General features: G+C 38.5%; 2 protein-coding genes across 2 annotated transcripts; both read left to right on the top strand.

Annotated features, from left to right (window-relative positions):
• Positions 1–2,168: 2,168 nt before the first annotated feature.
• On the top strand, positions 2,169–7,327 carry LOC139324251 (vomeronasal type-2 receptor 26-like). Its single transcript, XM_070953970.1, has 4 exons — positions 2,169–2,849; positions 4,963–5,190; positions 6,181–6,307; positions 6,429–7,327. Exons 1-4 carry the CDS (start codon positions 2,169–2,171, stop codon positions 7,325–7,327), a joined length of 1,935 nt encoding a protein of 644 aa, XP_070810071.1.
• A 5,018-nt stretch (positions 7,328–12,345) lies between these two features.
• On the top strand, positions 12,346–24,258 carry LOC139324871 (vomeronasal type-2 receptor 26-like). Its single transcript, XM_070954619.1, has 8 exons — positions 12,346–12,578; positions 13,512–13,803; positions 14,231–15,094; positions 17,116–17,343; positions 19,340–19,466; positions 21,139–21,611; positions 23,487–23,563; positions 23,862–24,258. The coding sequence occupies exons 1-8, from the start codon at positions 12,346–12,348 to the stop codon at positions 24,256–24,258; spliced, it is 2,691 nt and encodes an 896-aa protein (XP_070810720.1).
• The last annotated feature ends 379 nt before the right edge of the window (positions 24,259–24,637 follow it).

Genomic DNA, 24,637 nt, shown 5'->3' with positions numbered 1-24,637 from the left:
TTCTCATTAGATGTATTCTCAAACATAATCCTTAGATTTATCTTTAGATGAAGTATTGGATTATATATGCTTCCCTATGGTAGGATGGAAGGCAAAACATTTCCACAATAACAAGACCATCAAGATGTTTCTCCTGATGTTTTTAGTGCATAAAGTAGCTACTCTGAGCTGCCCTCCAAGTGATGCTTTCCTTGTTCCCCATGAGTGGTACCAGCCTGGAGACTTCATCATTGGTGGGATAGTGACTCACATGGGCTACCACTTTTATGAAATTAAATTTGATGAAAATCCTGCTAGAATACCTTACGATGTACCAATGTAAGAATTTGTCTTCCCTATCTCATCTTAGCTGATCTCGAAAATCCCTTATATGAGTAAAAGCTGTTTGTGCACAAATCTTTGCTTTCTCTGTCTTTCAAATGCATCTGGTTCTGACCGAAGAAATATATTTCTTTACATTTTTTAAAGACTTTCACTCACCTTGTTGAACATCTACTAAGGTTAAGGTAATTTTAAAATGGTTTGGAATTATCTCTCCTCACTAAACATCCATACACTAAATGAGTGACACCTGATTAATGTATTCATATAACATGTTCTGAAAATTTTGTATAAAATATAGTATTTTGAAAAAAGTCACTACTTCTATTTGTTGCAGTATATATTTGTTGCAAGTGATGGAAATATTGTGTAAAATTGTAAATGTGTACTCAGTAGAAATTACCAATAAAGGAGAATATTTGTAGCTCAGGGTTGAAATGAGGGGTCCTTGGTGCTCTCTGAGATTAGTTATTTTCTTATAGACTTTTCATTATCCATCCTCATTGCCAGGCAGTGATGGTATTACCTATTTTGGATAATGAAATGTCTGCAAGAAAGCAAACAAGCTCAGAGAGCACCAAGGACCCTCTGTAGAAATTATTAAGAACTTTAGAATAGTGATGATCTTTTTACTACTGTCAGAGAAAGAAATAGAATAGAATAGAATTCTTTATTGGCCAAGTGTGATTGGACACACAAGGAATTTGTCTTGGTGCATACAGTAAAAGAAAAGATACATTCATCAAGAATCATAAGGAACAACACTTAAAGATAGTCATAGGGTACAAATAAGCAATCAAATCATATTAGGAAACAGTCAATATAAATCGTAAGGATCCCATCCACAAGGTTACAGTCATACAGTCATAAATGTTTGTTATTCATACAGAAATGGAGAGAATTGTCAACTTACTTTTTCAACTGGGGTATTTAAAACATTTGCAGTGTAATCACCAAATTTCATCAACACGTCCTTGCCTTGGCCTTTGCTGTGAAGGAGATCAATGAGGACTCCCAGATCTTACCTAACATCACTCTTGGGTTCCACATCTATGACAGTTACGTACAAGCAAGGATGACCTATCGCATGACTCTGGACCTGCTTTTCAAATCCCAGGAATTTGTCCCTAACTACAGATGTGATAGCCAGAAGAATCTCATGGCTATCATAGGAGGATTAGATTTTGAATCATCGTCTTATATTGGTGAACTTATAGGTTTCTTCAAGATGCCACAGGTAAGCTGTGATGAGGTTGAGGAGGGAAATTCTATATTTTGTTGTTGTTGTTAATGTTGTTGTTATGGAATATTTCATGAGCATCAAAGATTAGGCTTAGGTTTCTGTTAAAATGATCTGCATGGCTAAAGATCTACTAATTAGTTCTACTTTTCTGAAACAATAATACCAAATACCAGAAGTCAGTATCCAAAGATATTCCATAGCTAAGGGAGGAATGGATTGCAGCACTCTTTGCAGTTTGCACCTATTAAAACAATTCTTCTCTAATATGCCTTTGAAGTAATTCCAAGAAATTCCTTTCTACAGTACTGTTTAGAAGAATTCTAGGGACAATGTTCCTTGTATGTATTTCATAAGAAAACTAGATAAGAAAAAATAGATGTGATTTAACATTTCAACATAATACTATTCCACTTTCTTATAGCTAACATATGGCTCATTAGCTCAAGATGCATTTGAGACCAGTAAGCTCTCTTCACTTTATTCCATGGTCCCAAAAGAGAACCATCAGTACATTGGGATTATCCAACTGCTTCACCATTTCAAGTGGACATGGATTGGGACTTTTGCTGTTGATAACAACAATGGAGAAAATTTCTTACAGAAAATGCAGCCCTTACTCTCACAGAATGGAATATGTTCATCATTTATACAAAGGCTTTCCCAACTAGTCCATATGGAAGACTTACTAGGACTTCATCAAACAATTTCAGTTATCTACAGTAATATGATAAATAGAACAGCCAATGCATTTCTCGTCTATGGAGAATCCTGGGCAATTATGTGGCTAAGAGCTGTCACATTTGCAGTAGATTCTGAAAGCAAGGAAATTGCATTGTTTAGAAAAGTGTGGATCATGACTGCACAGATTGATTTCATATTATCTGGATTTCAAGTTAATTGGGATCTCCAGATGTTCCATGGGGCTATTTCCTTCACTGTTCACTCCACAGAAATTGTAGGTTTCAAGGAATTTCTTCAGACCATCAATCCTGTTTCAGTCTACAGTAATGGGTTTCTGCAGGATGTTTGGGAACAATCATTTGATTGTTCATTTCCAAAACCAGAATTAGAAGAAATGCCTAGTAATCTGTGCGCTGGGCAGAAGAAGCTAGAAGATCTTCCTGCACCTTTGTTTGAAATAGAAATGAGTGGCCACAGCTACAGTGTCTACAATGCTGTTTATGCTGTGGCTCATGCTTTGCAGGCTCTGTACACATTACGTTTCAATAGAAAAAAAGCTATGATGGGTAAAAAATCTGACCACTCAGATTTCCAGGCTTATCAGGTATTCTCTCTGCATTGGAAACTTCTTTTATTTCAATGAGCAGTTTGATGTAGAATTATCTTTTGAACCCACTGTGGAAAATCTTAATATTTTGTACATGTTAAGTATGAGAAACAACCTATAAATAAGGAGAAATGTCCTGACAGTGAGAATAATTAAGTAGTGGAAACTTTGCCTCCAGAAGTTATGGATGCTCAAACACTGGAGATTTTTTACAAAGGGATTGGATAGTGATTTGTCTAAAATGGTATTATCTTCCTTGAGCAGTGTATTGGACTAAAAGACTTCCAAGGTTCCTCTGACTCATGTTACCTCTAGTCCTTCTTTTCATTAAACTATACACTTCAGTGGTTCTGAGATCATATCTTCCACTTGCTTCTGAACCTTGGGGTGTAATAGCCACCTTGAGTCTTCAGAGAAAGGCGGCATACAAGTTGAATTAATAATCCATCTGGTTCTTGCAATCAGAACTTGTCCAGAGCAGATAGGTGTTCTCCTACCATTTTCTTGCTTATATTCCGCATCTGCATTTTACAGGGGTGGGAGGAGTGGGTTGATAGTTGGACTATGTAAAGACAGATTTTTAAAAACCCAGTTTTCTCCCGTTAATGAACAAATTGTTTCCTTGATCTTTTTCATGATTTTTACATGTTGAAAGATGCTTTGTTTTTTCAGTCGCAAGTCTTAGAGAGAGATAGGAGGAGAACCACCACAGAACGGTGCCCCCCACTCCCAACCCCTCCAACCGGCGCAGCAGGATACCATGGTCAATGGTATCAAAAGCCACTGAGAGATCTAACAGGACCAGGATAGAGGAGCAACCCCTATCCCGATCCCTCTAGAGATCATCCACCAACGCGACCAATTTTAGTCACAAGTCTTAGTTTATTTTGAGCCTTAGCTTTTCTTACTTCATTTTTGCAGGTTCAAGCTATTTGCTGATATTTTGCCTTAGTTATTTGTCCCTCTTTCCACTTTTTATTCTTGTCCTTTGTGCCTTTCAGTTTATCAGAGAGTTGTCTCTTGATCCATGTACATTTTGGGGGAGGGGGGGGTGATCTCTTATTTCTCTTGGAATTGGAATTATTTTAGACTGGGCTTTTATATTCTCACTTTTCAAATTTTCTGAGGGTTCTTGGGATGTTTTCTCTTTGAGAAACCTAATCCATGGATATAACCTTTAATTTATCTCTAATTAATTAGAGAATTATATAATCTCTAATTATATTGAAATCAGCTCTCTTGAAGTCCAAGACTCCAGTCTGACTTTGTTCTATTGCCTCTTCTTGCATAATATTATATTTCAGTTATTGCATGTTTTTTCACACTGAACATTCCTGTAACTTCATCTCCTTCTTTCATTTCACTTTGTTTGTGAGAATTACAATAAATCCACTATGGCTGACCCTTTACTTCCTGACTCTTCCTTTTTTCATGCTTTAGGTATCAGTAGGAATTATGTTAGAAATCATCATAGTTTCTACAATAATATATATTTAAAATGATAATTTAAGTTACTTTTCATTGTTTCCTCCAAAAATAATCAATTCTCCAAATACTTCTTACTGACTCATGAATGTTTCAGATTGAGAAACTGTGCTTTCTGTCCTTATCAGAATTCAAGGAGAATGCATTAAAATATTTTTTTCAGAAATGGCATCCACGCTTTGGAACAATCATATGCATGCCATAATCTCTATCTCACATCTATCTATTGAATAATGAGCCTCAAATTTTCATATCTGGCTAAAGGAAATTCATCTTATTTCAAAATATCTTTATGCCATTGAGGGAAGATTAGCTATGGTCTTGGTTTCATTATCGTTTAAGAAGTGAACCTGAATCACAACTGAAGGACTTTGAATAATTCCAATAGCCTATTTTCATTCTGCTTTAATTCATTCTTATCTTTCCATAAAATAATATCAAATTAATAATATAATGGATATGTACTGTACATTTCTATGAAATATCAATTCTTAAATTTCTGAGCGTACACATTTAATAATTGTTATAGGAATGGGAAAAAGGAGTCAATGAAACTTGAATATGGTGCTCTCCTCACTACTACTTCATATTCAGCTCCCTTTCTCTTTCATTCTCTTTCAAGTAGCTCCATTCATTTCTTCAAGGCATTTCTTTCAACAATTCAGCTGGGGAGAGAGTGTTCCTGAATGAGAAAGGGGAAGCAACAGGTGGATTTGACATCACCAACTTGATCACTTTTCCAAACAGATCCTTTCAGAGAGTTAGAATTGGAAAGATGGATCTCCAGGCTCCAAAAGGGAAGGAATTATTCATCGATGAAGATGGGATTGTCTGGCACCCAACTTTTAATCAGGTATTGAATTTTTGAAGTAGCTAACCTTAATCCATTATGATGCCATATTGAACGTAGGCTGTTTAGAAACCTGATTTCTGTTTTGGGATAAGCATGATAATGGTCATTAGAAAAATTATGGAGTGTGCGGAAAGGGATAACTCACAAAGGAAATACAAGAAAAAGATGAAACAGAATACTATTTAGTCTGGGAGAAATAGTATAAATGGTTGGAGGAGAAAAAAAAAGGGACAAAAGAAAAGTAAACAATGGTTAAATTAGATGGAGGAATATGGAAATAAATGGGAAGATATAAATTGTGGAAAGGAATCTATGTACCTGTTAATGTTAAATGTAAATAAAATATCTAGATTAAGCAAATATATATATATATATATATATATATATATATATATATATATATATATATATATATATATATATATGATATACTAGAAATATAGGTATATAAAATAGATTAAGATAAGAAAGAGAAAATGTATAAATATAGATTACTGATGCGAAGATGTTGAAAAGAAGATGTAAAGATGTAAATAAAAAAAATCTGTTTTTGTTTGTTTATTTCTTTTTGTTTGTTTGCTTCTTTTTTAAAAAGTGTTTAATAAAAATTATTTTTTAAAAAAGAAATCTGATTTCTGTTTTTTTCTTTTTTTCCAATAAACAATGGGATATTCTTTTCAAATCTTGCTGATGATCAGGCATTCCTCAAATTGACAATACAATAATACAATGTAAAAGGCATGTTTGCATTTTTGGGTTTGGATTTGAAATTTAAATCATGAGAGTGGCTACTTTTCCATGACATTGTTACTATGTCCAATTATTTACACACCCTACTGTTCAAACAAGACGTTTCCTATATCATTGCAATTTTGACTTCTTTTTAAGTTGATGAAGTTGAAAAATTCAGTATATTTTTTGGGAAATAAAAAACAATTACAAACTCTTTTAAATATCTTCAATTTCAAAACTTTCTATGCTTATCACCAGGTTCTTCCATTTTCCCGATGCAATGACCCTTGTTTCCCTGGATCCTGGAAGAAGGGGATTGAGGGAGAACAGTTCTGCTGCTATGACTGTGTTCCATGCCCAGAAGGGAAGATTTCAGATCAAAATGGTAGGTTATGCATTCTACTATTTTTCATTAGACTTTAATATACTAGTTTAGGATTCATAAAATAAATAGATTTCCAATAATTTGGAATGCCTACATGATTAATTCCTTGATTTTGTTCCAGAAATGGATGACTGTTTTGAATGTTCAGAAGATCATTATCCAAATAAAGAAAAGAAAGGATGTATCCTGAAACTGTTGGTTTTTCTAACCTTTGAAGAAACCTTAGGAATCGGTTTAGCTTCAGCAGGTCTTGGTTTCTTCTCCCTGACATCTTGGGTGCTTGGAACTTTTATTAAGTACAGGGATACTCCCATTGTCAAAGCCAACAACAGGTCCCTCACCTACACCCTACTTGTCTCTCTTCAGCTCTGTTTCCTCTCCTCTTTATTCTTCCTTAGCCAACCTGGCAAAGTAACCTGCCTTGCCCGACAATCAATGTTTGGTGTCACTTTCTCTGTGGCCATTTCTAGTGTACTGGCTAAAACCATCACTGTAGTTGTTGCTTTCATGGCCACTAAACCAGGATCTCGGATGAGGAGATGGGTGGGGAAGAGATTGGCCTTTTCTATTGTCCTTTCCTGTTCTCTCTTCCAAGTATGTATTTGTACTCTTTGGTTGTCAACATCTCCCCCATTCCCTGAACTGGACATGCATTCAGAGCTCAAAAAAATGATTTTACAATGCAATGAAGGGTCAGCTTTCTTCTTCTACTGTGTCTTGGGCTACATGGGTGTCTTGGCTATCGCCAGCTTTATTGTGGCTTTCCTTGTCCGTAAATTACCTGACAGCTTCAATGAAGCCAAGTTCATCACCTTCAGCATGTTGGCCTTTTGCAGTGTGTGGATCTCCTTCTTTCCAGCTTATCTAAGCACAAAAGGCAAAGCCATGGTAGCTGTGGAGGTCTTCTCCATCTTGGCCTCCAGCGCTGCATTACTGGGATGCATATTCTTGCCAAAGTGCTACATCATTGTTTTCCGGCCAGACCTAAACCACAGGGAGCAACTCATAAAGCGGAACTAGTACCCCACGTGATCTTTCTGAATTGTTCAAAAAAGGAATTGTCTATAAGACTGTTGTCTATAGTAAACAAATATACAATTTTAACAACATTGACATTTTTATTTCTGTTAAGGAAATAAAAATGTTATTTCTGATATAGGATATTTATGATTATGAAATTTTATTATGGTTGGCCATATGAAAATATATGTTCATGGCTTTTATAAATTCAATTCATAAAACGCTATATAAATATAGCAAAAATCTAATTACCATTTTATGAATGTATATTTAATATAGTATTATAGGATATCAGTTTTGGATTCTTTAGGCTTCTTTGGAATGAAAGTTTATTGAGTTTGTAAATCCCATATATTTAACTGTGTTTAACCAAAAGACTTCCATGCTGGGTCATAATTATTCACTGTGTCCAAAAATCAATTTCCATTGCAAGCTGCTAACAGATTTCAACAATATGGGTAATTTGGTGGAATGGAATTAAATGTATTTTTTTCTTCTGTCTCATTGTTTATTCAAAAAGACCATAATAAAGAGTGATTTCAATTCATTTGGAATTAGAAGGCATTTTTCAATACAAGCAAAGTTGAAATTCAGTGTATGTCAGCTCTGGCCTGCCGGGCTGCCAGTTGGGGTGGGAGAGAACCAGCCACAGGAAAAGCCACCCAGAGCACGATGTCAATGTAGTAGCTGCAGTCCAGCCACAGATGGCTTCCCTGAAGCCCGAATACCGTTTCACTAGGCTGTGAAATGCCTCAGACGCATGATGATAGGGAACAGAATGCAGCCATGTCTTCTGCTGATTCATTGTTGGGAGGCGACCAGCTGACGTTCGGTGCAATATGCAAATGATATTGCAAACCACCATTGCTGACTGACACGAGGAGGCTGCGAACAGGGGGTGGCTGGAGGGCGGGGCCATGGGGTGGAGCTGAGAAGGGAAGCGGGAACCTTTAAAATGGTGGTGGGGAGCACAGAGCAACCAGAGCTGACAATGTTTTCATCTTCACGGGTGTTTGTCGGAGTGTGCCGGAGCGCTATATAAAGATTCATCACAGCAAGCCTGTTTGAATTGTTTTCTTTACTGGAGCGAACCAGAACCTGACAGTGTAATCATGGTGGGGGGAGTCAACTTCTATCTGATAGAGCGAGGGCTTACAAAAATGTGAATGTTCCCCTAAATAAGGATGATAGATAAATATACACATATGTAGGTAGGTATGGAGAGAGATGGGGGGGGGGAGGAGGGAGAGAGAGAGAGATGTCCAATGATTGCAGTGAGATTTTTATGGTTTTTCTACTTTCAATTCATAAAACCCTAAATAAATTTAGTAACAAGCTCATTATCATTTTATGAATATGTATTTAACACAATATTATATAATGTCAGTTTTGGACAACAGCCCAGAAGACAAACTCAAGATCCAAAAAGATATTGGCAAACTTGAATAATGGGTGGATGGATGGATGGATGGATGGATGGATGGATGGATGGATGATAAATATGGGCAAGACATGTCACCCAAGTGGTAATTAAAGTGCAACCCTAATTCAGATAGGAACTAGTTATTCTGAGCTTCTCTGCAAATAATACTTACTCTGTTCTCATCATTGGTGGCATAATATCCCATATAGTTTACCACTTTTATAAACTGAAATTCAAAGAACATCCTTGAATAAAAACTTATGACATACCATTGTAAGGAGTTTAATTATTTAAGAGAATTTATATGGCCACCTATTCACTGTCATGTCTCCCAGCTGCTTAAAAAAATAAAAACAAAAACCCAATCCAATAAAACAAATTTTAATGTGGAGAAAAGCAAAGCTTTACATTTAGGCAGGAAAAATCAAAGGTATAAGCAGTGACTAGGCAAGACCTGGCTCAAAAACAGTAAGTGTGAGAGGGACCTTGGAGTCCTACTTGAACGTGAGCCAGCAGTGTGGAGCAGTAGCCAAAAAAGCTAATACTATACAATCCTGGGTTGTATAAACAGAGGCATAGAATCAAGATTACGTAAAGTATTAGTGCCAGTTTAGGGACTGCCACAAAGAAGAGGGGGGGTCAAATTATTCACCAAAGCACCAGAGGGCAAGACAAGAAACAATGGTTGGAAAGTAGTCAAAGAGAGAAGCAACCTGGAATTAAGAAGAAACTGCCTAACAGTGAGGGCCATTCTGGAGGTTGTTAAGAAGACACTAGACAGTCACTTGTCTGAAATGGTGTAGGTTCTCCTGCTTGAAGACCGCCAAGGTCTCTTCCAGCTATATTCTATTCTATTGTTAGGGTTCTTTGAAAAGTCAAATTTATTGAGTTTGTTAATTCTGTACATTTACATGTATTTAGAAAAAGGGCTTCACATTGGGTCATAACCATTCACTCTCTACCCATGAATCTATTTCCAGAGCAACCTGTTATCAGATATCAATAATAGGGGGAATCTAGTGAAATGAAATGAAATGTATTCTTCCTTCTATCTCATCAAAATGTATGCTGATCGATGATCATTAGAAAGAGTGACGTGAATTGGTTTGCAATAAGAAGTCTGGCATTTTTCAAGAAAGTCAGCTGAAATTCAGTTCAAATCCTAGAAAAAGTGGACACCCCTCTCTGACAGAGAACAGGACTACAAAGATGAAGAAAAGTTGAGGAACATTTTGACTGTTCACTAGATGGAGAGGATAGATAGGCATAGACTTATGCAGGTAGACATGTAGGTAGACGTGTAGGTAGGTAGGTAGGTAGGTAGGTAGGTAGGTAGGTAGGTAGGTAGATAGATAGATAGATAGATAGATAGATAGATAGATAGATAGATAGATAGATAGATAGATAGATAGATAGATAGGCAGGCAGGCAGGCAGGCAGGCAGGCAGGCAGGCTGACTGACTGACTGACTGACTGACTGACTGACTGACTGACTGACTGACTGACTGACAGACAGACAGACATGGGCAAGGCATGTCAGCCAAGTAATAATGAAAGAAATTCAGATAGAAACTAGTTACTCTGTACTTCTCTGTACAGGTGATGCTTCTCCTGTTCTCATCATCACTAGCACAATGTCCCACATAGTTTACCAGTTTTATAAACTGAAATTCAAAGAACATCCTTGAAAAAAAACTTATGACATACCATTGTAAAGAGTTTAATTATTTAAGAGAATTTATATGGCTACCTATTCACTGTCATGTCTCCCAGCTGCTTAAAAAAATAAAAACAAAAACCCAAATATACAAACACTAAAAATACACCCCTAGAGATAACAATCAGTCAGTTGAGCCACTTGATAGGCTCCAACCCACTCTGGTTTCACAGGCCTATTGTGAAAATTGGGTGCTCGGGGTTTTGCAAAAGAGTGTCAAAGTAGGAGCCAATCTTATCTCCATGCAGATGATGTTCCAGAGGGAAGAAGCCATCACAAAGAAGACACTTCTTCTGGGTCCCACCAGATGTCCTTACTTAAGAGACAGGATGCACAACATTCCCTGCCTCTCTGCTCTACCAGATCACATGGATGGGATCAGGAAGAGACGTTTCTTCAAATAACCTGGTCCCAAGTCATATAAGGTTGAAAGGTGATAACTAGCATCTTGAAATGTACCCAGAAGCAAATTGTCACCCAAGAAGACATCCTATTGTAAAAGTTTGTTTTCTTTTAATAATCTCAGCCAATTCCCCCAAAATTTCTTATATGAGTAAAAGGTGTTTGAGCAAAAATGTAGGCTTTGTTTCTAATCTATAACTTCTCTGCCTTTCAAATGTTTCTAGATGTGGGAAAAGAAATAACATTCTTTAGAATATATGAATATGTTTATCATAGAATGTGCAAGACATTTTTTAATTAAAATTCTAGTTTTATTAAAACACATATTTGACATTTACACAACATACAACATATAAATAACTTATCCTTTTTAAGCATTGTTTCATAGTGGTCTTCCATCTATTACTTTATTCTTCTTCCTCTATTTCTTAATTTATTACTCCCTCTTCTTCCCCTCCTTTTCCTTTTTTCTCCCTTCCCCCAGTTTTTGCGGGTGTTTGTATGTAGGTCTTTGGTTATTCGGGTTTTCTCCCACGTAAAATTGGAGGTGTCTTGGCAATGTTTCGACGAAGTCTCATTCGTCATCTTCAGGCTGGTGTTTTCGGCATGAAGACGAATAACCAAAGACCTACATATATATATATATATATATATATATATATATATATATATATATGTATTGTATTTCTAATCTTCTCTCCTTATATTTATTGTTCCTTATTGTTGTCTTGAGCCAATTGTACCATTTATTCCATATTCTATAATAGTCTGTCTCTTCTTTTCCTTAATTTTTTTTGTTAATCTGTCCATCTTAGCGTATTCTAAAATCTTATCAATCAGTTCTTATTCAGTTGGGAATGATTATGTGCAAGAAGAGTTTTTGAAGAGTTTTATAGAGCTTAAGATAATTTTTTAAAAAGATCTGTGTTGTTACTCTCCAGAAAACATGCTTACAATAAATGACTGATGCCTTCCGGATTTGTTCATTTTCTATTTTGTGAAAAATTGGTGGAAAATAAATGTGGTATCTTGAAAAAAACCCTCTATTTTATATATTCTCCCTTATACTACTTTTTTTGGCATCTGCTCATTTAAAAAAAAAAATAGTTGAACCAGCTCATCAAAACAAAATAATTATATCCTAGAGGAATTACTGTAAGCCAAAATATCAAAGCTGCACAGAAGGCTATTGAAATTCAACAATCATGAAGGTATCTGTTTAGCTATAAAGAGAGTTTGGTACAAGGGGTAGAAATATCTCTGTCAGATTCATTGCTACAGGTTTCCTCACTCTGTTCTCTTCTGCCAGGGTATCTGTTCAAATCCTTGTGATAGTCAAGATAAAAAATTGTACTCGCATGGATGTTCAAACAGAAAATGATAGATTTTCTCATTAGATGTATTTTCAAACATAATCCTAACATAGATCTATCTTTAGATGAAGTATTGGATTATATATGCTTCCCTAAGGGTAGGATGGAAGGAAAACATTTCCACAATAACAAGACCATCAAGATGTTTCTCCTGATGTTTTTAGTGCATAAAGTAGCTACTCTGAGCTGCCCTCCAAGTGATGCTTTCCTTGTTCCCCATGAGTGGTACCAGCCTGGAGACTTCATCATTGGTGGGATAGTGACTCACATGGGCTACCACTTTTATGAAATTAAATTTGATGAAAACCCTGCTAGAATACCTTACGACGTACCAATGTAAGAATTTGTCTTCACTATCTCATCTTAGCTGATCTCGAAAATCCCTTATATGAGTAAAAGCTGTTTGTGCACAAATCTTTGCTTTCTGTGTCTTTCAAATGCATCTGGTTCTGACAGAAGAAATATATTTCTTTACATTTTTTAAAGACTTTCACTCACCTTGTTGAACATCAGCTGAGGTTAAGGTAATTTTAAAATGGTTTGGCATTATCTCTCCTCACTAAACATACATACACTAAATGAGTGACACCTGATTAATGTATTCATATAACACGTTCTGAAAATCTTGTATAAAATACAGTATTTTGAAAAAAGTCACTACTTGTATATGTTGCAGTATATATTTGTTGCAAGTGATGGAAATATTGTGTAAAATTGTAAATGTGTACTCAATAGAAATTACCAATAAAGGAGAATATGTGTAGCTCAGGGTTGAAATGAGGGGTCCTTGGTGCTCTCTGAGATTGGTTATTTTCTTGTAGACTTTTCATCATCCATCCTCAGTGCCAGGCTGTGACGATATTACCTATTTTGGATAATGAAATGTCTGCAAGAAAGCAAACAAGCTCAGAGAGCACCAAGGACCCTCTGTAGAAATTATTAAGAACTTTAGAATAGTGATGATCTTTTTACTATTGTCAGAGAAAGAAATAGAATAGAATTCTTTATTGGCCAAGTGTAATTGGACACACAAGGAATTTGTCTTGGTGCATACAGTAAAAAAAAAAGATACATTCAAGAATCATAAGGTACAACACTTAAAGATAGTCATAGGATACAAATAAGCAATCAAATCATATTAGAAAACAGTCAATATAAATCGTAAGAATACCATCAACAAGGTTACAGTCATAAATGTTTGTTATTCATACAGAAATGGTGAGAATTGTCAACTTACTTTTTCAACTGGGGTATTTAAAACATTTGCAGTGTAATCACCAAATTTCATCAACACGTCCTTGCCTTGGCCTTTGCTGTGAAGGAGATCAATGAGGACTCCCAGAACTTACCTAACATCACTCTTGGGTTCCACATCTATGACAGTTACGTACAAGCAAGGATGACCTATCGCATGACTCTGGACCTGCTTTTCAAATCCCAGGAATTTGTCCCTAACTACAGATGTGAGAGCCAGAAGAATCTAATGGCTATCATTGGAGGATTGGATTTTGAAATATCGTCTTATATAGGTGAACTTATACACTTCTTCAAGATTCCACAAGTAAGCTGTGATGAGGTTGAGGAGGGAAATTCTATATTTATTGTTATTGTTAATGTTGTTGTTATGGAATATTTCATGAGCATCAAAGATTAGTCTTAGGTTTGTGTTAAAATGTTCTGCATGGCTAAAGGTCTACTAATTAGTTCTATTTTTCTCAAACGATAATACCAAATACCAGAAGTGAGTATCCAAAGACATTCCATACCTAAGGGAGGAATGGATTGTAGCACTCTTTGCAGTTTAAACCTATTAAAGCAATTTTTCTCTAATATGTCTTTGAAGTAATTCCAAGAAATTCCTTTTTACGGTAATATTTAGAAGAATTCTAGGGACAATGTTCCTTGGATGTATTTCATAGGAAATCCAGATAAGAACAAAATAGATTTGATTGAATATTACAACAGAATACTATTCCACCTTCTTATAGCTGACATATGGTTCATTAGCTCAAGATGCATTTGAGACCAGTAAGCTCTCTTCACTTTATTTCATGGTCCCAAAAGAGGACCATCAGTACATTGGGATTATCCAACTGCTTCACCATTTCAAGTGGACATGGATTGGAATTTTTGCTGTTGATAACAACAATGGAGAAAATTTCTTACATAAAATGCAGCCCTTACTTTCAAAGAATGGAATATGTTCATCATTTGTACAAATAATTTCCCAACTAACCCACATAGAAGACCTCTCAAGAGTTTATCAAACAATCTTAGTTGTCTACATTAATATGATGAATAGCAAAGCCAATGCATTTCTCGTCTATGGGGAATCCTGGGCAATTTTGGGACTAAGAGCTTACACATTTATGATAGATCCTGAAAGCAAGGAAACTGCACTGTTTAGAAAGGTGTGGATCATGACTGCACAGATTGATTTCATTTTATCTGGATTTCAAGTCAGTTGGGATCTCCAGATGTTCCATGGAGCTATTTCCTTTAATGTTCATTCAACAGATGTTGCAGGTTTCAAGGAATTTCTTCAGACCATCAATCCTCTTTCAGTCTCCAGAGATGGGTTTCTGCAGGACGTTTGGGAACAATCGTTTGATTGTTCATTTCTAAAACCAGAATTAGAAGAAATGCCTAGTAATCCGTGCCCTGTGCAGAAGAAGCTAGAAGATCTTCCTGCCCCTTTGTTTGAAATAGAAATGACTGGCCACAGCTACAGTGTCTACAATGCTGTTTATGCTGTGGCTCATGCTTTGCAGGCTCTGTACACATTACGTTTCAATAGAAAAAAAGCTATGATGGGTAAAACATCTGACCACTCAGATTTCCAGGCTTGTCAGGTATTCTCTTTGCATTGGACACTTCTTTTAATTCAATGAGCAGTTTGATGTAGAGTTAACTTTTAACCCCCCTGTGGAAAGTCTTAATATTTTCTATGTGTGGAGTCTAGTTAAGTATGAGAAACTATCTAGAAATAAACAGAAATTTCCTGACAGTGATAATAATTAATTAGTGGAAAAGCTTGCCTTCAGAAGTTATGGATGCATGGTATAAGGTCTCCTCCTTGAGCAGTAAATTGGCTAGAAGACCTCCAAGTTCCCTTTCATCTCTGTTATTCTGTTCTTTATAAAATAGACACAGATAAATTAGTCTATTTTGAGCCTTAGCTTTCCTGACTTCATTTTTGCAAGACTGAGCTATTTGCTGATATTCTGCCTTGGTTACTTGCCCCCCTTCCACTTTTTATCAGTGTCCTTTTTCTTTTTCAGTTTATCAGAGAGTATTTTGTGTAGGCATACTGATTGCTTTTGAGATCTCTTATTTTTCTCCTTCGTTTGGAATTGTGCTAGACTGGGCTTTTATAATGTCGCATTTCAAAGTTTCATAAGCTTCTTCGGTTCTTTTCACCTTTAGAATTCTAATCCATCGAATCTCTTACAAGCTCTCTCTAAGTATGTTGAAATCAGCTGTTGTGAAGTCCAAGCCTCTAGGTTGACTGTGTTCTGTTGCTTCTGCTTGCAGAACATTAAAATCCAGTATTGCACGATCACTCCTACATAACTTTCCTGTAACTTCATCACCTTCTTTCATTTCATCTTTTTAAATGAGAATTAAGCCCAGTGTGGCTGACGGTCTAGTTCTCTTCTGTACCTTTTATCATGATTAGGTATCAGTAAGAGCTAGCTAGGAAATCACCATAGCTTGTACAATAAGAGATATTTAAAATGATAATTTAGGTTACTTTTCATTGTCTTGTCCAAAAATAATCAGTTCATGAATTTTTCAGGATTGAGAAGCTGAGCTTTCTGTCCTTATCAGAATACAAGAGGAATGAATTAGAAGATGTTTCTGTTCAGAAGTACCATCTGTGCTTTAGAATAATATCTATCTATCATCTCTCTCTCTGTTTCTCTGTCTCTCTCTCTGTCTCTCTCTCTGTCTCTTTCTCTCTATCTATCTATCTAACAATAATCCATTCTTTGCAATAATCTCCATCTTACATCTATCTACCGTGTTTCTCCAAATAGATAACCCACCTTGAAAAGAAGCCCTTTCACATCTTTGAGCACATGAAATCAAATTACCCCCCCCCCAAAAAAAATTCCTAATTAAGACCACACCCAATGAAGGGTGCAGGGGTTGGGGCAAGGCACACAGGTAAAAAATAAGTTAGGGTGGGGATGGGGGGTTGGAGCTGCCCTACTAACCAGGCCTCACACACCCCAACACCTGCCTCGCCTTCTGTGGCTACATCTTCTGCGGCCGCTTGCCGCCAGTCACCCACATTGCCCTAGCCTCTATTTAACCTAGATATGCCTGCCAGAAGGCATCTGCAACCGATAACAGACCTCTGGATCGATCTGACAGGTATCTGAAGATGAAACAGAGGCCAGGGTGATGCATGCGAGTGGCGGCAAGCAGCCGCAGAAGAAGTGAGCCAGTTGCAGAGTCCTGCTGGGTGGGGCTGTCAGTGCCACCACCATGAGGTGAGTCAATAATTAGAACCCTCCAAAAAGAAGGCCTAATCATCTTTTCGGGGGTCTTTTTGGAGAAACACAGTATTGAAGAATGAGTCTCAAATTTTCAAATCTGGCTAAAGGAAATTTATCATATTTCAGATTATCAAATATATTTATACCACTGAAGGAATATTATTTATTGCTTAAATAATTGAAGGAATTTGATTAATCCCAATGCCCTACATTCATTCTGCTTTGGTTCATTCATATAATAGAGTAGCCATGTACATTTCTATGAAATATCAATTATCTAATTTCTAAGTGTACATATTTAGTAATTGTTATGGCCTTTCTATTTCATTCTATTCAACCTGCTTTCTCTTTCATTCTCTTTCAAGTAGCTTCATTCCTTTCTTCAAGGAATTTCCTTTAACAATTCAGTTGGAGAGAGAGTGTTCCTGAATAAGAAAGGGGAAGCAACAGGTGGATTCGATATCACCAACTTGATCATTTTTCCAAACAGATCTTTTCAGAGAGTTAGAGTTGGAGCCTTAGATCCCAGTGCTCCAAAGGGGAAAGAATTATTCATTGATGAAGATGTGATTGTCTGGCACCCAGCTTTTAATCAGGTATTGAACTACTGAATTGGCTCCCATATTGGATGCAGTCTATTTAGATTTTTGTTTTTTTAAATAAACAATGACATGTTCCTTTCAAATGTTGTTGATGATCAAACATTTGTCAAATTGACAAAATGACATTACAATATAAAGGACCCGGCAATGTTGGTAAACTATCGTCCGATCTCCAACCTTCGCTTTGTGGCGAAGGTTGTTGAGAGTGTGGTTGCGCAACAGTTCCCCCAGCACCTGGATGAAACGACATATCTGGATCCGTTCCAGTCGGGCTTCAGGCCCAGGTACAGCATGGAAATGGCATTGGTCGCATTGGTAGATGATCTCTGGAGGGCTCGGGACAGGGGGTGCTCCTCTGTCCTGGTCCTGTTAGATCTCTCAGCGGCTTTTGATACCATCAACCATGGTATCATGCTGCACTGGTTGGAAGAGTTGGGGTGGGAGGCACTGTGTTGCAGTGGTTCTCCTCCTTTCTCTCTGACTGGTTGCAGGGGGTCAGAGGTCGACTCCGAAGCCCCTCATATGTGGGGTGCTGCAAGGGTCGGTCCTCTTGCCCCTCCTGTTCAACATTTATGTGAAGCCGCTGGGCGAGATCATCTGTGGTTTCGGGGTGAAGTATCACCAGTACGCTGACGACACCCAGCTGTACATCTCCACCCCAGACCAGCCCAACGATGCCCTTGAAGTGATGTCCTTGTGCCTGGAGTCCGTGCGGATCTGGATTGGAAGGAATAGGCTCAGGCTCAACCCATCCAAGACCGAGTGGCTGTGGTTTCCGATGTCCCGATATAGTCAGTTGGTGCCATCATTGACTATTGGGGGTGAATCATTGGCCCCCACGGATAGGGCTTGCAACTTGGGTGTCCTCCTGGATTCACGGCTGTCTTTAGAAGAGCACTAGATGGCCATGACCAGGAGGATCATCAGGTTCGCCTGATTCGCCAGTTGCGTCCCTTTCTGGATCGGGACTCCTTACACACAGTCACTCATGCCCTCGTCACCTCCCGCCTGGACTATTGTAATGCTCTCTACATGGGCTCCCCTTGAGGAGCATGCGGAGGCTCCAACTGGCACAGAGTGCGGCTGTGCAGGTGGTAATGGGAGCGACATGGCGTTCCCATGTAACACCCCTCCTGCGTGAGCTGCACTGGCTCCCGGTGGTCTTCCGGGTGCGCTTCAAGGTTTTGGTTACCACCTTTAAAGCGCTCCATGGCTCAGGACCTGGGTACTTGTGGGACCACCTACTACCACCAATAGCCTCCCACCGGCTGGTACGCTCTCATAGAGAGGGGCTCCTCCTGGTGCCATCGGCCAAACAATGTCGACTGGCGGCCCCCAGGGGGAGCCTTCTCTGTGGGGGCACCTACTATCTGGAACAAGCTCCCCCCGGAGATACGGAGGATCCCGGATCTGCGCACCTTCCGCCGCACTCTAAAGACCTTTTTATTTCACCAGGCGGGCCTGGCCTAACTTTCTCCCTCTTTTTAAACAATTTTAATATTTTAATATTTTTAATATCTTTTAATTTTCAAAGTTTAAATCTGTTTTAAATTGATTGGGGTTTTAATCTGTCTGGGCCAAATTATTTAATTCGATTTTATTTTTGTTTTTTAAATTTTGTATGTATGTACAACAATATATTTATTGTTGGCTGTTCACCACCCTGAGTCCTTCGGGAGTAGGGCGGTATACAAATCAAATAAAAATAAAGTAAAAGTAAAAGCCTGCTTGCATATTTCATTTGCATTTCCATTTATAATCACAAGAGTGACCATGTTTCCATGACATTGTTACCCTGTTAAATTATTTAAATACCTTGCCCTTCAAACAGGATCTTTTGTAAATCATTGTAATTTCTACATCTTTTTGTTAATGAAGTGATCAATTAAATATTTTTTTGAGAGTCAAAAATATTTTCACTCTGTAGAGGACAAAAATTACAAACTGTTTTAAATATCTCCTTTTCAAAACATTTTACAATTATCACCAGGTTCATCCACTTTCTAGATGTAATGACCCCTGTTTCCCTGGATCCTGGAAGAAGGGGATTGAGGGAAATCAGTTCTGCTGCTATGACTGTGTCCAATGCCCAAAAGGGAAGATTTCAAATCAAAATGGTAGGTTAGGGATTCTCCCAATTTTCATTAGACTTCAGCAAACTTTAATAAACTACTTCAATGTATAAAAATAATAATAGCTGGATTACCTATAAATACAAGAGAGGCGGCTTTGGATTTTAATGTGATGTCTTATCAAGTTATAGACCAGCATGGGAATCAATCAGCTGATATGCAAGTTCTAGAAAGGCAACTAGGATGGAGATCTAAACCACAAAAAGCCAAGAAAAGAAGAAGCAGGTCCTACAAAACTAAAAAATTTTAAACTAAACAACAGTCTAATGCCAGTTACTTAAGAGACGACTAAATATAATAAACGGGATTTATAGAAGGCTGATACATGAAAATATAACTGAGGTAAATTATTGATTTATACTATTTTGAGAAGAATAACAGATCTCTGCAATGCTGGTGCTTTTGGGATGTGGAAGATGGCCTCTGATTGAGTGGATTGGAACTTTCTATTTTGGACTCTTTGAAAAATGGATTACGTATATGTTGAATTATGTGGCAAGAGATCTATGGGATTGGGGCATGCAGAAGATCTGGTTGTTACCCCAATGTGGTGGTTGGAATTAACAATCTAGATAAAAGACACTACAGAAGATACGACATGGAATATAAATATAAAGTCACTCGGGTGGTTTTTTTATATATGAAAATACTTATTATTGATGGGGGCAGATGGTAATTGAAGATACTGAATATACTGTTGGAAGCTGAACCTGATATTACCCTAACATGGGTGATGGAATTAATAATCCAGTTGAAAGACATTACAGAAGATATTATATGGATTACAAATTTAAAGTCATTTGAGGATTTTATTTATATATGGAAATATCTTTTAGTGGTGTGGTGTGGGCAGAAGAACAAAGATATTAAAAATATTATGTATGTTAGACCTGTAGGAAAATGGGTGGAGATAGGTTATTGATTGTTTATGTTGCATTATTATAAGGATCAGACTCAATAATTGATTTAAGAATAAAGTATTCAAACAAAACACTGTTTATTTACAGTAGGCATTCTATATTCACTGAGTAATCGCAGATAGAAGCAAGGAGGAGGTGCATACAGCTCCTTTTATATACACAAGGCGGAGCAAAGTATGGGAGTGGTTACATATGAATATATTAAATGAGGAAGAATAAATTAACCCCTAATACCCCGAGTATATACAATTTACATATTGGAGAATAAGGCATTTACTTGTGACAGTTTAATTTAGGAAAAGGGATGTTATGTTTAGATATAAATATATGCAAAAGATTTGAATTAAGAGATATATGTTTGGGGGTGGAGGAAATGGGTAGATTATGAGTTGAATAAATGCCAAATTAGGATTTATTATATAGTTTTATAGCTGAAGGTTGTTTTGAAATGTATAGTATAGTATAGGGGGGATATAATAATAATGTTAGAAAGAAATGGTTAGCATGTGGGGGGGGGTGTAAAAGGATGGTAAAGTATTATATAATTTGATGTTAATTTGGATTTTATTTTTGGAGAAGCCATGGGGGGAGGGGAGGCTGAGGGGGGGTTAGGGTGGAGGGGGGGAAAAATGGGGAAAAATCTGTATTTGAAAAACTTTTCAATTAAAAAAAATAATAAGGTGATTTTTGAATAATTTAGAATGTCTAGGTGACACATTCATTAATTTTCTTTTCAGATATGGATGACTGTTTTGAATGTCCAGATGATCATTTTCCAAATGAAGAAAAGAAAGGCTGTATCCTGAAATCAGTGCTGTTTCTAACCTTTGAAGAATCTTTGGGAATTGGTTTGGCCTCAATTGCACTTTGTTTTTTTTTCTTGACATCTTGGGTGCTTGGAACTTTTATTAAGTACAGGGATACTCCCATTGTCAAAGCCAACAACCGATCCCTCACCTATATCCTGCTTGTCTCTCTTCAGCTCTGTTTTCTCTCCTCTTTACTCTTCCTCAGCCAACCTGGCAAAGTGACCTGCCTTCTCCGACAATCAGCTTTTGGCTTCACTTTCACAGTGGCCATTTCTAGTGTATTGGCCAAAACTATCACTGTGGTTGTGGCTTTCATGGCCACAAAACCGGGATCTCAGATGAGGAGATGGGTGGGGAAAAGATTGGCTCTTTCTACTGTCCTTTTCTGCTCTCTCTTCCAGGTATGTATTTGTATTCTTTGGTTGTCAACATCTCCCCCATTCCCTGAGTTGGACATGCATTCAGAGCTCCAAGAAATGATTTTGCAGTGCAATGAGGGGTCAGCTTTCTTCTTCTACTGTGTCTTGGGCTACATGGGTGTCTTGGCCATTGCCAGCTTTATTGTGGCTTTTCTTGCCCGTAAATTACCTGACAGCTTTAATGAAGCCAAGTTCATCACCTTCAGCATGTTGGCCTTTTGCAGTGTGTGGATCTCCTTCTTTCCAGCCTATCTGAGCACAAAAGGCAAAGCCATGGTAGTTGTGGAGGTCTTCTCCATCTTGGCCTCCAGTGCTGCATTACTGGGATGCATATTCTTGCCAAAGTGCTACATTATTGTTGTACGGCCTGAGCTAAACCACAGGGAGCAACTCATAAAGAGGAACTAATACCCCATGTGATCTTTCTGACTTAGCAAAACTTTTCAAAAAAAGAATAGAAAGACTGTGCCTACAGGAAAATTATGTACAAGTTTAGAAACATAGACATTTTTATTTCTGTTAAATAATGATTTATATAGGATATTTGTGATTATTAAGTCTTATTTTCGCTGGAAGAAGCACCACGGGCCAGTTCTTTGCAGGGCAGCCCCGTGGGCCAGATCTAAGTACCCTGTGGGCTGGATCTGGCACCCCTGTCCAAGATGGCGATGATAGATAATCATATAGGTATGTACTGTAAGTAGGTATGGAGAGAGGGAGGGGGGATGTCCAGTGTTTTCAGAGGCATTTTTATGGTTTTTGTACTTTCAATTCATAAAACACTTAAAACACATACATTTAATAAAAAGCTCATTATCATTATATAAATAGGTATTGAACACTATATTATATGATGTCACTTTTGGACTTGTTAGGGTCCTTTGAAAAGTCAAATTTATTGAGTTTGTTAATCCTGTATGTTTACATGTACCATATTTTTCAGAGTATAAGACACACCTTAATTTTGGGGGAGGAAAACAAGAAAAAAAAAGAATTCTGCCTCTGCCTACCAGCATCAGGATTAGCGGTGTCCTCACTTCCATTCAGATTTTGATAATGAGTAGCACAGATCTTTTTATCAGTTTAAAACAAACCCTATAACTCTATTTAACTGGAGTGGGTAGGGTGGGGTGGGGTGATTTTCATGGAGGCAGTAGAGGGACATGGCACTGAAGGCTCCACTCTCAAGATGCCCCCATCTTCCTACCTATAGCTATGGGCATTGAAAGCTTGGCTTTCTCACAGCAAGGCCCCATAGAGACACAGCACTTCAGTCCTCTGGATGCTACCACCGGTACCGGTGGTAGCCTCTGGATGCTACCACCGGTACAGTGCCGGGCTTCCCAGCAAACCCACTTCGCCTTTGCTGTCTTGGTCAGAGCGTGATTCTGGAAGCAACCTGGGGAAGCACAAAGGTCGGGACTTGGTTGGCAAAGCAGGCATTGTGCAGGGGGCATAAAGCAAGGCGCTGCCACCCAAAAATACTGTTGCCACGGTCTCTGCTGCCTGGAGATCTCTGCTGCCTCCCAATTCCAAAAATGGGTTATGCAGAGGCAAAGAAAGAGCATCATGTTTTCGGGTGGTTCCAGGCACCGGAGATCGCAGCAATAGTGTTTTTGGGTGGCAGCTTTACACCTCCTGCACAGCACCAAGCAAACCACCAGTTCCTTGAAGATGCAAGCCCACTCAGCACACCCGAAGCCTGCAGGTAGTCTGCACAGACCACCCTCACCCTATGCCACACAGCAGCCAACATACACACTCCTGTTGCTGGAAGAAGGATAGAAGGGCTGCTTCTCCTGCAGTCCCCCCCTTGTCATTGCACCTTCCCTTGTGCCTACACTCCTCCCTCCTCAGCCACCTTCTCCTCCTAAACAGTCTTCATGCCCAGAAGGGCTCCAACCATGCCCAGAGGGGCTCCATCCACAGTCAAGGTTGGTTCCCCCATTTGCTCTCTTAAACTGGACTGCACTGAGCAGCTGGGGGGACGGCATGAAGGAGAAATGTCTCAGCTCCCCACAGCCGCTTGGTGTTTTGACCACCCAAAATGGATCAGTGCCACCTCTGCAGTGGCCGGCTGCTGCTTTCTCCCAGGATCATTTATCAATAAGTCAGAAAAGCAGTGCAGTTCAATTTAAGAGAGCAAGGGGGCAGGAACCAACCTCGGCCTTCTTCCAGCAACAGGAGTGTGTGTCTTCTCAATGTGCCCATAGTTTTCTTCTTTCCCTTTAGCCACCGAGGAGGAGGAGGGTGCACGGCTTTGCAAATTGCATTGGAGAATCGGGGAAGAGAAATGCCGGAAAATGTGATGCATGGAGTCAATGCTCTTGTGAAGCAGGTGCTTCTGCATGAGAACCGTAAGGCAAGGTGCTTGCCGACTGGCCTGCCCCTTCTCCAGATGACCCATGCTGAGGGCAGTCAGCTTCTGCTCCTGGCCCGGGAGATGGATCTGGCCAGGAGGAAAGAGAAAGTGAGACTGCACACAGCTCTGCGAATTGCTTCAGGGAATCGGGGAGGAAAAAGAGCATTGCCTCCATGCATCGTGTTTTCCGGTATTTTCCTCCTCAATGTAATTTGCAATCGTATGCAATTTGCAGAGCCATGTGCCCTCATGAAGATGCGGCAGTGATGGTTTTCGGCACATTCCAAGCAGCACTCTAACCGTTTCCGCCACCCATCTCCCAGCATACGGAGACAGAAAAAGTGATGCTCATTTTTGGCAATGGGATGATCCCCGCTGGAAAATGTGGCATGCAGAGGCCGACAACCTCCAAAGGGTGGGGGCTGGTGGGTGGGTGGGCACTGGCAGGTGGGTGGGGCTACCTACATTCAGTGTATAAGACACATCCAGATTTTAACTTTCTTTTTTGGGAAGGAAAAGGTGCATCTTATAGTCCAAAAAATACAGTATTTAGAAAAAGGGTTTCATATTGGGTCATAACAATTCACTCTCTACCCATAAATCTATTTTCAGGGCAACCTGTTATCAGATATTAACAATAGGGGAA

Source organism: Pituophis catenifer, unplaced genomic scaffold, assembly GCF_029215685.1.
Source record: "Pituophis catenifer annectens isolate HBS135680 unplaced genomic scaffold, rPitCat1.0.hap2 SCAF_15, whole genome shotgun sequence".
Taxonomy (NCBI): domain Eukaryota; kingdom Metazoa; phylum Chordata; class Lepidosauria; order Squamata; family Colubridae; genus Pituophis; species Pituophis catenifer.
Note: the sequence above shows the minus strand (reverse complement) of the source record. Positions and strands in the feature narration are given on the sequence as shown.